This window comes from Bos javanicus, chromosome 3, assembly GCF_032452875.1.
Source record: "Bos javanicus breed banteng chromosome 3, ARS-OSU_banteng_1.0, whole genome shotgun sequence".
NCBI lineage: Eukaryota > Metazoa > Chordata > Mammalia > Artiodactyla > Bovidae > Bos > Bos javanicus.
Window position 1 is genome coordinate 9,644,743 of NC_083870.1, and position 14,130 is coordinate 9,658,872.

The 14,130-nt window shown below is 44.0% G+C and overlaps 1 protein-coding gene across 4 annotated transcripts in view; it reads right to left on the reverse strand.

The window, feature by feature from the left end:
• Positions 1 to 8,553, reverse strand: part of ATP1A4 (ATPase Na+/K+ transporting subunit alpha 4) — a 32,868-nt gene extending 24,315 nt beyond the window's left edge. For 3 of the 4 annotated variants that reach the window (XM_061401552.1, XM_061401542.1, XM_061401534.1), the window contains exons 1-8: positions 8,435 to 8,553; positions 8,005 to 8,186; positions 7,762 to 7,821; positions 5,693 to 5,896; positions 4,843 to 4,956; positions 2,269 to 2,403; positions 1,890 to 2,007; positions 133 to 401 (exon numbers count right to left, since the gene is read on the reverse strand). In XM_061401552.1, the coding sequence (XP_061257536.1) occupies positions 133 to 401; positions 1,890 to 2,007; positions 2,269 to 2,403; positions 4,843 to 4,956; positions 5,693 to 5,896; positions 7,762 to 7,821; positions 8,005 to 8,154 (1,050 nt within the window). In that variant the 5' untranslated portion in view covers positions 8,155 to 8,186; positions 8,435 to 8,553. Of the gene's footprint in view, positions 1 to 132; positions 402 to 1,889; positions 2,008 to 2,268; positions 2,404 to 4,842; positions 4,957 to 5,692; positions 5,897 to 7,761; positions 7,822 to 8,004; positions 8,187 to 8,434 lie in introns of those variants that run through there. The other variant, XM_061401563.1, reaches the window with a different exon arrangement.
• Between the last annotated feature and the right edge of the window lie 5,577 nt (positions 8,554 to 14,130).

Below are 14,130 nucleotides of genomic sequence, written 5' to 3' on the forward strand. Positions count from 1 at the left end.
GATTTGACATCTGTGTATGCATTGGAGTACTCTGCACTTGAGAGGCTCAGCCACAAAAGAACATACGAGTGACTTCACTTCCTTGGGGGCAGTTTGTCTGCCTTGGAGCCACCCAACACCCTGGTTACTCACTGTGACGGTGGCCAGCAGTCCCTCAGGCACGTTGGCCACAATGATGCCGATAAGGAAAATGACAGCCTCCAGCCAGGTGTAGCCCAAGATAAGCGAGAGCCCAAAGAAAGTGACACCCAGGAAGACGGCCACCCCTGTGATCAGATGGATGAAGTGTTCGAGCTCAATAGCAATGGGAGTCTTGCCCACTGCCAGACCGGAGGTCAGTGAGGCTATACGGCCCATCACGGTGGAGTCTCCGGTGGCAATCACGATACCTTGGGCTGAGCCTGTGGATGAAGGGGGAAGTCTGAATCCGGAAGGCTGTTGGATTTGGTTCCTACATAGAGAAAACTGTCACTGGTCAAAAACAAGGGTCTCTGAGCGGTTATTACATTCTGCTCTCTTTACGTTTCGTTTGTACAAGTGAGGGGCTCCTACTCTGAAAAATCTCAGATTCCACAGTTCTCCAGAGATAGCCAATTTTATTGCCTAATCGCCTTCACCGTCAAGGTCTTCGTCTTTGTTGCACTTAATCTAAATATCTCCTGTTGCCTGCATGTTTCTCATTTTGTCCTCAGCAGCTGAAGAGTTTCCTGAGCCCCAGGAATAGTGGTTACCCTTCTGCTGGAATCCAGCGTTCCCAAACCCCCCATCCTCTAACCCAGGGCTTCTCAATTTGCACCCCCAGGACTCATCTGGCAGCATCTGAGTTGAGACCGAGATGGGAGGGGTTGCTACTGGCACCTAATGGCCAGAGAGCAGGGTGCTGCCAGACATCCTGGCACTCAGAGGACAGCCCTCCTTCCCCTACCAGCAAGAACGCTGCCCAGGTGTCAGTAGCGCTCTGCCTGGAGCCCCCTCCCTGCTTTGCTGGCTGGAGCCAGTCTGACCCCTGCTGGCTAGCACAGGCCATAACAGTGGGGCTTCTGGGCCCTAAGTCAGGAGGCAAACTTCACACACAGGATGTAGAACACTCAGGCATGGGGCTTGAAATGAAGGACCCCACAAAGCTCTTTGCTTACAATAATTCTTCTTACCTTACCACAATGACTGAAATTCCTACCATTAAAGTTACAGTCAGAATCACCCAGAAAAGCGACATATTATAGAGATAGCTCTTATTTTTTAATCAGAAAGACTCATGCCTGAAAGTTCAACTTTTCAACGTACTAGCTGTTTGCTCTGGGGCAAGTTCAGATTTCTAAAGTCAGTAGCCTCTCTTGGGATGCTGAGGAGAAGTTAGGGCTTACTTCAGGAGAAGAATGAATTAGCAAGGCTGAATAATTTTCTTCTCTTCTATGCTATTTTCAGCTCATAGAGCACAGTCCATTCACTACATAGAATAAAAATAGCTACAATTACAGGGCACTTAAAATGTATTAGGCCTTGTGCTAAGCATTTTATATGTATTATCTTCTTTAACCCACATAAAAATTTATGGACCAGCGACTTTCAGTATCGTCATTGTTCAAATGTGGAAATGATGGCTTTGACCTTTAATTTAAGATCGTACAGCTCACAAGTGACAAAGAAGGTAGCCTATTTACTAGCTATTACATTCCCTACTACCTTTAGATGATAAAGAGTTCTAGAAATCTTTGTTTCAACCTTTGCTTCTTTTTTTTTTTTTGGCACGCAAGATCTTAACTCCCCAACTAGAGATCGAAACTGTGCCCCCTGCAGCAGACTGTCGGAGTCCTAACCACCGGACCACCCTAGGTGACCACCATCAACCTTTACTTTTGAATCTAGGCTACTTATGATTCGACATTCACCTTCCACACAGTTGGTGGAGAAGAAGCAGATATTTTGGGTCTCCAGAGGGTTCTCATTGGTGAACTCAGTGGAGCGGGACTGGGGCTCTGACTCTCCTGTCAAGGATGAGTTGTCCACCTGGGATGGGAGAGAGGAGGGTCATAAAGCGAGAATGGAAAAAAAGATTTACACAGATGACACATCTTTTTCTGCCACCAGCATCATCATTATCGACACGCAGACAGAAACATAAACTTGCACACCACTGTAACCTCAAATTAGCTCTTGTGACTTCTCATGGTTCCGAATAAGATGGTAATTTCATTAACTGAGCCCAGGTCACCGCGGTGCTCGAAGACCACACTCGGCCTCCGTCTGCAGCGTTTCACACCCCCTCACCTTACATCCTTGTGAAGAGATAAGCCGGATGTCAGCGGGAATCCGATCCCCACCCTTCACTTCTACCAGGTCGCCTACCACCACTTCGTGTACAGGGATCTGAAACTTCTCTCCACCTCGAATGACCAGAGCTTGCTGTGGGAAGATAGTGTAGGGTCATTTCCAAAGCTATTTTCTCTTTCCCATCCAGTTCCTGGTCTCCTGTGCTCTGATTCCCACGGTTACTCACCACATCCTTTGTACAGATCACTTTGGTAGATTGCAGATTCTTACCATCACTGTCTGCAGGGCCCTTTGATGCTCCTCTCACTTACACCCCATGTAGGAATGGGTTTATCTCTTCATTTCTACACTTAGGTTGGACCTTATGGCTTGCTTTGGCCCATAGGACATTAGCAAATGTAAGGCAAGCAGATGCTTAAAAAATGCTTGCACACTGGGGCTTGCCCTCTGTCACCATATTGAACAGGCTCAAGCTAGCCTCCTGGAGGAAGAGAGTTTATAAGGAGAAAGGCCCAGATGTCCATGACATCTCATCTGAGGCCCCAGACACGTGAATGAGGTCATCTAAGACCATCCAGCACCAGCTAAGCTCAGCCCAGATCCGAAGAACAGCCTAGCCACAGTGAGAAGTACGATATTTGTCGTTTTGAGCCACAGTGTTTTTAGGGTGGCTTGCTAGGCAGCAGACACTGATAGGCTCCAAACTCCCACTTCATTCTACCGAAACATTTTCCCCTGAACTCTTACCCAAGGAAGGAATTAAGTTCTGTTGACATCAAAGGGAGAAGATCCTGGGCTAAAAGGCTAGAACACGACCATGTCATTGGGATAATCTGGAGCCTGTCCCTCTTCAAGTTTCCAGCCCTGTGCCTAGGAATGTCCTTCTGCTGTCCTGTTTTCCAGGTTCTCTAGAAAGGTTTTATTTGAAAATAATCTAAACTTTCAGAAGAGTTGCAAGAATAAAAATTGTACCAAGAACACCTATATAACCTTTACCCAGACTCATCTGTTAACATTTTACCCTATCTGCTTTGTGATTTGTTCTCTGTCTCTACATGTGTGTATGTGAATTCTTTTTTCCCCCAAACTATTTGAGGGCAAGTTACATACATCATGATCTTTTTAAAAAAATTATCTTTTTTGATGTGGACCATTTTTAAAGTCTTTATTGAATTTGTTACAGTATTGCTTCTGTTTTACATTTTGTTTTTTGACTGTAACGCATGTGGGATCTTAGTTCTCTGACCAGGGATCGAACCACATCCCCTACACTGAAAGCTGAGGTTTTAACCACTGACTCTCAGGGAAGTCCCCACATAAGTCATGATCTTTTATCATACATAGTTCAAGGTGCATTTCCCAGGAATTAGGTGGAGGAAATGGAAACCCAGTCCAGTATTCTTGCCTGGAAAATTCCGTGGATAGAGGAGCCTGGTGGGCTACAGTAGTCCATGGGGTTGCAAAGAGCCAGACATGACTTAGTGACTAAGCATGCAAGCATAAGAATTAGGGTATTAAATAACCATAAAATGGTCATCAAACTCAGTAAATTTCACATAGACACAATACTTTCATCTGCTGTCTGCATTCCAGTTTTATTGACCCAACATATCCTTAAAGGCATTATTTTCTGCTCGAGCATAGGATTTGGTCTAGGGTCAGATACTGCATTTAGCTGTCATGTACATTTAGCCTCCTTTAATCTGCATCACTGGAGAAGGCAATGGCACCCCACTCCAGTACTCTTGCCTGAAAAATCCCATGGATGGAGGAGCCTGGTGGGCTGCAGTCCATGGGGTCGATGGGAGTCGGACACGACTGAGCGACTTCACTTTCACTTTTCACTTTCATGCATTGGAGAAGGAAATGGCAACCCACTCCACTGTTCTTGCCTGGAGAATCCCAGGGACAAGGGAGCCTGGAGGGCTGCCATCTATGGAGTCACATAGAGTCGGACACGACTGAAGCGACTTAGCAGCAGCAGCAATCTGTATCACTTCCATAGCTGTTCTCTGTCTTTAAAAACTGACATTTGAAGAATCTGCCTTCCCCAACCCCCTGTGCCTCCACCTTACTTTTTGGGGGGTAGAACCCAATAGATTTGAGGTTTCATATTATGCTCATTGGACTTCCCTGGTGGCTCAGACAGTAAAGAATCCACCTGCAATGCGGGAGACCTGGATTAAATCCCTGTGTGGGGAAGATTTCCTGGAGAAGGGAATGGCAGCCCACTCCAGTATTCTGGCCTGGGGAATTCCATGGACAGAGGAGCTGGCCGGCTGCAGCCTGTGGGTTCGCAGAGTCAGAAACCACTGAGCGACTAACACTCTCACTTTCATTAAGCTCATTAGATTCAGATAATGCATTTCAGACCAGACAACTTCAAAGGTGATGTGTTTTTCTCAGGGTACTTTTAAGGCCAGACAGGACAAAACTTAAATGAATTCACCCTCATTATCAGCCTCACACAGTCCACTCATGGTAGAGTACAATTCTTCAAGGGACATAAAGTCATATATTCGGTTACATTCTAACACATTCTCTTACTAGATCCTTCCATATGAATCCTACCTGAGGTACCATGTTCTTAAAAGATTCCATGATCTTGGAGCTCTTGGCTTCCTGATAATAGGAGAAGCAGCCAGTGATGATGACCACGACAGTTAGTACAATGCCCAGGTACAGCTGCGGGTATGGAAACCAAGGGCTCGTCAATAGGTTCTTTCCTCCCTCTTCATCCTCAGAAAGTCAGTTTGCAAGGGTAATAGCCATTTTTCTGGGTGGAGGAAACCATGGGACTCAACGGGAGAGCGCAGGGGTTGAGCAGAGTCTGAGACAGCCTGGATCTTTCAGCTTCAACCCCGAGCTACAGTTTGGAGCCAGCAAAACTCCAGATCCGAGAAGCGCCATCTTTTCCTCTCCAGAAAGGCTACTCACAGCGGGAGGGGGCTCGTGAGGGAGATGGACAGGAAGGAGAGAGATTAAAAGTCTGCGAAAGAGAATGGACAGCAACATGCTTTGATGATCAGTCGGGAGGATAATCAAAGGAGAACAAGTTTCTAGAGAGAACTCTATATCTCAGGTAGCTGAGTCAGATGCTTTCTTTTTCTTTTTTCGGCCACACCACATGGCTGGCAGGATCTTAGTTTCTTGACCAGGGATCAAACTCATGCCCCCTGTGGTGGAAGCACTGCAGTGCAGCGGAGTCCTAACCACTGGACTGCCAGGGCATTTCCAAGATTTTTTTTTTTTTTAAAGAGGCTTTCTAGATAAAAGGGAAACCAGGAAGGACCAAAGCTCTCTTAGCAACCCCTGGGAGTACATTGATTTGGACCTGAAGACTTCAGGAGTGCTAGGCTGCCGAGCAGAAGAGCAGCAGGGGCTGAGCAGAGACTGGGCAGCCGTGGTTGAACAGACTCACGTTGTCTTTGGTGGTGTCCTCATTGAAATACAACTGGATGCCGAAGGCCACGAAGCAAAGAATGGCACCAGTCCACAGCAGGAGGGAGAAGCCGCCGAATAGCTGCTTGCAGAATTTGACCCATTCTGGAGTGGTAGAGGGAGGGGTCAGTGCATTGGGTCCGTCTCGAGTCAGGATTTCCTGCGCCTTTTCAGGGCTATGGCCCTGTGTGGAGAAGAAATAGGGAGGAAGGGAGAACCATGAGAAGAAAGTAGCTGTCACAAAGGAGAACCTGGCTTCAGAGCACAGATCTGCCGTTTATAGCCCCAGGATAAGTCGAGAGACCAGTGAAGTTCTCCGAAGGTCAGCCTGGAAGTTCTTCCTACCTAAGTGGGGTTCTAAACCTTGCATTACAGAAGGATATTGTTTAGCCTCCCTACATAGGAAGGATTTTTAGTTTATGGGTTGATTCACAAATCTTTTGAACACCTGTCTTGGGACGGGTACAAGGGTAGAGTACTGAAGTGAGTAAGACTGATGCTGGGCCTAACGGAACTCCACCTCCAGCGAGGAGATGCCTATAAACGATTTATCATACAGTGTGCCAGGCTAATGGAATGATGAGATACAAAGCATATGCTTATAATGTACAGACATCCACACTTTGATTCTTTAACTTGGAAATAGAAAAAAACAAAGAAGCAGCTAGATACATGAAAGTAGATCCTCACTCTAGCCTGGTGCATAAGCTTGGGTGCTTTTCCCTCTGAGTGACAGTGAGAGAAAAACCTGCTAAAGGATTGTAATAAAAAGAAGAAGAAGAAAGTAGCTTCTCTTAAATATCCATCAGCTACTCCCCAACCTGCCCTGGAAAAATACAATTTAAATAAAAACAGGACCCGTCTCCCACGCTCATCTCTGGTTACCAGATGGTCACCCTAAGACCCTCCAATGAAGAGATTCTAGAGCTCAGAGGAACTTACATTTCCAGGGCTTTTGTTTATTTGTGATCATTGTATTAGTGGTTAGAGTAGAAGCAGCAGCAGTGAAGCGACAGCAGCGGTAATATACAGTTTTGCTGTTAAACCAGCAGTTCTCAAAGTGTGGCCTGGGGACCTACAGGGTCCTGAGATGCTTTCTGGGCAGAGGGGATCCACAAAGCCAAACAATTTTTTTTTTCTTTTGGCCACAAGTAGAGTCCTAACCACTGGACCATGAAGGAATTCTCAAACAATTTTCATAATAACACTAAATTGTTGTTTGTCTTTTCACTCTCATTCTCTTGAGTATATAGTAGCATTTTCCCAAGGCTACAGGGCACATGATACTACAACAGAGTTAATGCTGAAACTATGTGAGAATCCAGCAGTCTTCTCCTAAAAAGCTAGATGTTAGATTTGCAAAAATGTAAAATACCACTAATGTTTTTGCTTTGAAAAGCAGTTGACATAAAAACATTTGTACTAATAGGTAATAGCTTTACTCTTACAAATGAATTAAGAAATACTTTTTAATCATCTTAATTTTAATTTCTAATATGATAAATATAGATGATAGATGTGTGCTGTGCTTGGTTGCTCAGTCGTGTCCAACTCTTTGCCACCCCATGGACCACAGCCTACCAGGCTCCTCTGTTCCTGGGATTCTCCTGGAAAGAATACTGGGTTGCTATGCCGTCCCTTCAGGGGATCTTCTTGACCCAGGGATCCAACCCATGTCTCCTGCGACACCTGCACTGCAGGTGTATTCTTTACGGCTGAGCCACTGGGGAAGCCTGCTAGATGTAACCCACATAAGCCAAAGCTCCTTGGAGTCCTTGATAATCTGTAAGAGTGTGAATGGGTCCCCGGGACAAAGGTTGAGACGTGCTGCCCTAGTCCATCCTATTCTTTGCTCTAATCCTGAGCTCTCTTTGGAGTAGTTACCATTATCGTCTTTTTCGGAATGTGTGTCCTTGGCTAGGTGCAGGTTAAGGGTCAGAACATTGACCTTCAAGTCAGCGGCTAGATTTCCACCTCTGCCTTTGTCCTGGGAGCCTCAGGGTCGGGGATGGAGAGCCTCTGCCTCCCTCGGGGAACTCCTCCACTCACCCTGGTCAGGTCCACAGAGTACTTGGCGCTTAGCTCATCCAAGGTTAATTTGTGATCATCCTGAGGAGACAGTAGAGCCACTGAGGGTCAGGCGGTGACACATCATTTCCAGGGGAAATGTTTATGGGGAAGAGGGGAGGCTCTGGCCTGCGTGATGAATTCTCAGGGTGAGATATTAGAAGGCTGAGGGTTGAGAGAGACTTTGGAGGGCAGTTTGCCAGCACCCTCTTCAGCTCTTCTTACCATGACTACTTCCTTCTTCAGCTCCTCTATATCTTTCTTCTTTTTTTTCCTCTTCATTTTTTTTTTACTCATCTTAGGACTGTTTGTAGGTCCTGGGTTTGGATTCCGCTCATGAGGTGTCACGGCCCCTTTTTTCCCTCCAAGCCCCATGGTTTTCCCTGGATATGGCTGCCCCAGATCAACTGGTGGGAAGAAAGCAAAGAGAGTGAGTAGTGTGAGGGGTCAGAGGAAGGAGGAGACTGGGGAGAGTGGAAGACCAGCTCATGGAAGGGGGGCCAAGGGAGGCCGGCAGGGAGGGCAGCGGTGAGGAAGCCCTGGATGGGGAAGGGGGAGGCGTGGCGGGGTGAGAGGAGCCTGGGCCTAAGTCACAGGAAGGAGAAGGGGTAAGGCGAGGGAGCCAAGGGAATGAAGCGTGGAGGGTGTTATGTGCCTCAGTGCTGAAGATGCTACAGGACCCTGAGCAGGTAGGAAGTGCAGTGGGCTTCAGGGTATGCTGGAAGCCCCCCAGTCATAGCCCTGGTGGCTCCAAGGCAACGCCCAGGCCTGTGGTCACAAAGGCCTCTGCAAAGTTCTAACCCAGAATACACAAGTCTTAGTCTCTGGGTTTGGCAACAATTGGAGCAGGATCTGCCACAGAGACAATTGTAGCCTGAAGGCAAGACTAGAGCAAGGTCCCAGCCTGGTCCTGCCACCTTCCAGGACCCAGGGGTACCCCAGATAGCTGACTCAAAAAATAAAGTAGGCAATCCGTATGTGAGTGTGCTTTTGCAGAAGCGCACTTCCCACCGACATTGACTTTGAGCTTTTGGTTCTAGGAGATCAGATAGCAGGTTAGGTCAGACTTTGGACTTTTGAATCAGTTCTGGCTTTGAATCCTGTCTCCTCTGCTTACCAGAGGAGTATGGCTTTGGTTAAGTCACCTAACCCCTTTGTGCCTCTCTTTCCTCATCGTTAGAGGGGGATGCCATCTACATTGTAAGCTGGCAAGAGTAAGGATTAAAGTGGCGTGCTTCATGTAAAGCATATCTGATATACATAGTATGTGCTCAACAAATGAAGTGAAAGTCACCTACTCGTGTCTGACTCTTTGCGACCCCATGGACTGTAGCCTACCAGGCTCGTCTGTCCAAGAGATTCTCCAGGCAAGAATACTGGAGTGGGTTGCCATTTCCTTCTCCAGGGGATTGTCCCAACCCAGGGATCAAACCCTGGTCTTCTGCATTGCAGGCAGATTCTTTACCTGCTGAGCCACCAGGGAAGCCCTGTGATCAACATATAGCTTGAATTAAATGTTATGAGTCTTATCTGTCGCTTAATGTACAGCTCTTCTCAGTGAGACCGAAAATACCCTTTCCATGTGAATACCCTGTATTTCCTCATAACATATTTATCTCTTTTATTCACCTTCATTGACATCTTGGTATGCTGTTTGGTTGTATTAACTTTATATATATTTTACATGGAAAACTATGTTGTGCCTCCTTCCAAAAAACCATCTGAAGTGGCTAATATGTTTATATTATTTATACATTTTTCAGTTATGCATGTCATATACATTTTTCCTTTCTAAGGTGGGATATTTATTTAACTGTGTTTTGTTTTGGCATGCTTTTCAAAAATATGACTGGATCAGAAAACATCCACCTAGGGGCTGATGTAACATTCCTTTAGTTTTCAGAAATAGAAAATTTCCCTTCCCAGCTGGGACAAGTAATAGTTTGTTTCTTTAATAGATTGGCTGAAATTTTCCTTCTCTTCTAAAAGCATACAAAATAGGAACTGAGAGTCCCCCTTCCCTCTCCCTAAACTTAGACTCCCCACCGCTGATGTCACCGCTGTTGGCAGTGTGCGGTGCGTCCTTCCAGTCTTTTTTCTACACTTATACCAATAGTATCTATAAGGAGGTGGATTCTCACTTTTTACAGGCTCATTCAACTCCCCTTTCATTTATGTAAAGATTTTATTTAATGGCCACAAGGCATACCATATTCTGTATTGATGGTGGTCTATTCAGTCACTCCCAGTACTAATTGATTTATAGGATATTTCCCTTTTAATTTTTTAACTATTAAAAACATTGCTGCAGCAGCATCCTTATATACAGTACTTTTAGGCCTTTGAGCTTCAGTTTACATAGAACTGATTCCTGTTCTGAATCATAAGATACTCTCGTTTAAAATCTTAAAAAATTTCTTCCAGATTGCTCTTCAAAAGGGCTTGTCTTACCCATATTCCACCAACAAGATACAGAAATGTCCACTTCCCACACCTTTGATTACACTGGATGACCCTGACCATTTTCATTTTTTCTATCATAACTGGCAGACTTTGATATCTTACAGTTTTAATTTCCATTTCTTTATTTTCTAGGTAGTGCTTTTTCTTATATTTATTGGCTTTCTGGACTTCATTTTCCTTTTTCTAAATTGTCATTATTTGCCCAATATTCCATTGTTCTTTTCCTTATTGATGTGTTCCAAGGGATTCCAACCTCTTATCATATACATTACAAATATTTTCTCCCAGTCTCTGTGTTTAATGTAGATTATAAAATCCCAAAGAGCAAGGTTAGAATTAAAGTTAAAACTGCTAAGTTACTCTAGGCATCATCCATGTAACAATAGCACTTAGCCCAGCTTTGCACATAGGAGGTCCCTCAAGGCAACTTTATTGACAATAAAATCAAGTGAATTTATTTTTGAAAACCCCATTCTGTCCCACAGATCTTAGCTCAAAAGTCTACCTCTTCTGAGAGGCCTTTTCTAATTGCCAAATCCAAAATAGCAGCTCTCACAAGCAGTCCTCAATCCATCACTTGTGGGCTTCACTGCACTTCTTAACCTCTGAAATTATCCTGCCGCTTATCCATTGACTTGTTAAGTTTTCTGTTTCTCCATGACAGTGAGGACTTTCTGGGCTTATTTAGGCTCTGTACCAAGCCCCTAGAATAGCACAGAGTGGTTCATCCCCAGACAGTTCCTAAAAATAAGTTGATGACAATGAATTTTCAGGTTTTATCTGAATATTATAAGGTTCGATACCCATCATTTTTGTCTGTTATGTTTTAAAACCTGTTAGAGTTGATATGGAGCATTACAGTTATCTACTCATTTGCTTCATCAGTTCAGTTCAGTTCAATCGCTCAGTCGTGTCTGATTCTTTGCGACCCCATGAATTGCAGCACGCCATGCCTCCCTGTCCATCACCATCTCCGGGAGTCCACTCAAACTCATGTCCATGGAGTCGGTGATGCCATCCAGCCATCTCATCCTCTGTCATCCCCTTCTCCTCCTTCCCCCAATCCCTCCCAGCATCAGAGTCTTCCAATTAGTCAACTCTTCGCATGAGGTGGCCAGAGTACTGGAGTTTCAGCTTTAGCATCATTCCTTCCAAAGAACACCCAGGGCTGATCTCTTTTAGAATGGACTGGTTGGATCTCCTTGCAGTCCAAGGGACTCTCAAGAGTCTTCTCCAACACCACAGTTCAAACGCATCTTCGGTGCTCAGGTTTCTTCACAGTCCAACTCTCACATCCATACATGACCACAGGAAAAACCATAGCCTTGACTAGATGGACCTTTGTTGGCAAAATAATGTCTCTGCTTTTCAATATGCTATCTAGGTTGGTCATAACTTTCCTTCCAAGGAGTAAGTGTCTTTTAATTTCATGGCTGCAGTCAACATCTGCAGTGATTTTGGAGCCCCCCAAAATAAAGTCTGACACTGTTTCCACTGTTTCCCCATCTATTTCCCATGAAGTGATGGGACCAGATGCCATGATCTTCATTTTCTGAACGTTGAGCTTTAAGCCAACTTTTTCGCTCTCCTCTTTCACTTTCATCAAGAGGCTTTTTAGTTCCTCTTCACTTTCTGTCATAAGGGTGGTGTCATCTGCATATCTGAGGCTATTGATATTTCTCCCAGAAATCTTGGTTCCGGCTTGTGCTTCCTCCAGTCCAGCGTTTCTCATGATGTACTCTGCGTATAAGTTAAATAAGCAGGGTGACAATATACAGCCTTGACATACTCCTTTTCCTTTGGAACCAGTCTGTTGTTCCATGTCCAGTTCTAACTGTTGCTTCCTGACCTGCATATAGGTTTCTCAAGAGGCAGATCAGGTGGCCTGGTATTCACATCTCTTGAAGAATTTCCCACAGTTTATTGTGATCCACGCAGTCAAAGGCTTTGGCATAGTCAATACAGCAGAAATAGATGTTTTTCTGGAACTCTCTTGCTTTTTCCATGATCCAGCGGATGTTAGCAATTTGATCTCTGGTTCCTCTGCCTTTTCTAAAACCAGCTTGAACATTTGCTTCATAATTACTTATTAAAAATTACTTATTAAAAAAACCCTCTGATATTCTTACCTGATGACTCTTGCAGCTGAATGTCACAACCCACATGTCATGTTTTATAAAAAGACAGTGAGGCTTTTAATTGGTATGATATTGGCTCTTTATAGCAACTTATTTTTACCTTTACTATATTCCATCTTCCCAAACAACAGTCAAGTTTAGCCTTCCATGCATTTATGTTTTTTTTTAAATTATTCTCATTGTGTTTTTAAATTTTCTTTAATAAGTACCTTATGTCACAAACGCTAAGTCTTGAATGTAATTTGTTTTGGTTCTGTTGTAAATAGAGAGCTCTTTTACTGTATTTTCTAATATGCAGAGATAAATTTTATTTTTAAAAAACCAATGTCTTGTACCTATAATTTTGAAGTCATTGCTTATAGGACTTTTTTGTTGTTGCTATAGCTTTCTTTTGGTTGACTTCCTTGGATACTTTTAGGTATTTAACCATATTCATTACCAAAAAACTATGTTTTTATTTCTTCCAGCTTGTCCCTTTATTTAGACCATACAAATATAAACTTCTTATTCAAGATTTCAAATGTTGCTGCTATTGCTTTTGTTATAATTGTTATTATTATAGTTTTCTAGACTCATACATCCTTCCCTGCTTCTCTGAACATAATTATATTTTCCTTAATGCTTTTTCCTCAAACATCTTAATCAGGAATAAACATTAAATTTCACTGATAACCTTCTAACATCTTTTGAAATAATTATTTAATCATTTTTCTAGTGAATGTTAGTGGTTAGTTTCTGTACAATATACTGTCCTTGAATTCTACTTTGATGATAGTCAAATGGTCTACTATTTGATGATACATTAACAAATATATATGTTTATTTTATTAAATTCTATCAAAACTGTATTTGTTTCATAAAATAGGCTGAGCAATATAAAAGTTTTTCTGTCTTAAGGCAATGGCACCCTACTCCAGTACTCTTGCCTGAAAAATCCCATGGACCGAGGAGCCTGGTGGGCTGCAGCCCATGTGGTCGCAAAGAGTCGGACACAACTGAGCGACTTCACTTTCACTTTTCACTTTCATGCATTGGAGAAGGAAATGGCAACCCACTCCAGTGTTCTTGCCTGGAGAATCCCAGGGACAGGGAAGCCTGGTGGGCTGCCATCTATGGGGTCGCACAGAGTCAGACACGACAGAAGCGACTTAGCAGCAGCAGCAGCAGTACAGTTGAAATAATATAAGAGTGTTCTTTGAGTTCTAATTGTTGGCAATTTTATCTGCTCCTCAGTGCTCTGAGCAGGCTGATGGCTGAAAGCTTACAGACACAGGCCCCATGGACGGTACAGCATTCAGTTGTTTTTAATGTTACCCGGGGCCAAAGATCCAGGAAAATGTTTTGAGTGCCCCTTATTTCCTACTTCCCCCATTCTTTAATCCCTAAAATAAATGTGGGATCAGGGATCAGAGACACAGCTGACCCATGGCTTCACCTAATGAAGTGCCCCAGAGGTGTGGGGGAGGGGCTGCATTCAAAATCTAGAAAGGATATTCCAAGAAACCAGCACCAAATGATCTAATCATTTGCCCTATGTCATGTTGCATTCTTAGCGTTATGCGTATTTAGCTTGTTGTCTGTCTCTGACGAATCTTGATATTTACTCTTCTGTAGGGAAAAAGGAAAAGGCATGGAAAATCTGTCTGCCTGGGTCAGAGGTTGACCTTAATTTTTACACTACATCCCATAGTAAGTCTCTCATCTTCTCAGTAACAGCCTCTAAGATGGTTGACTCTTAACCCCCTACCCA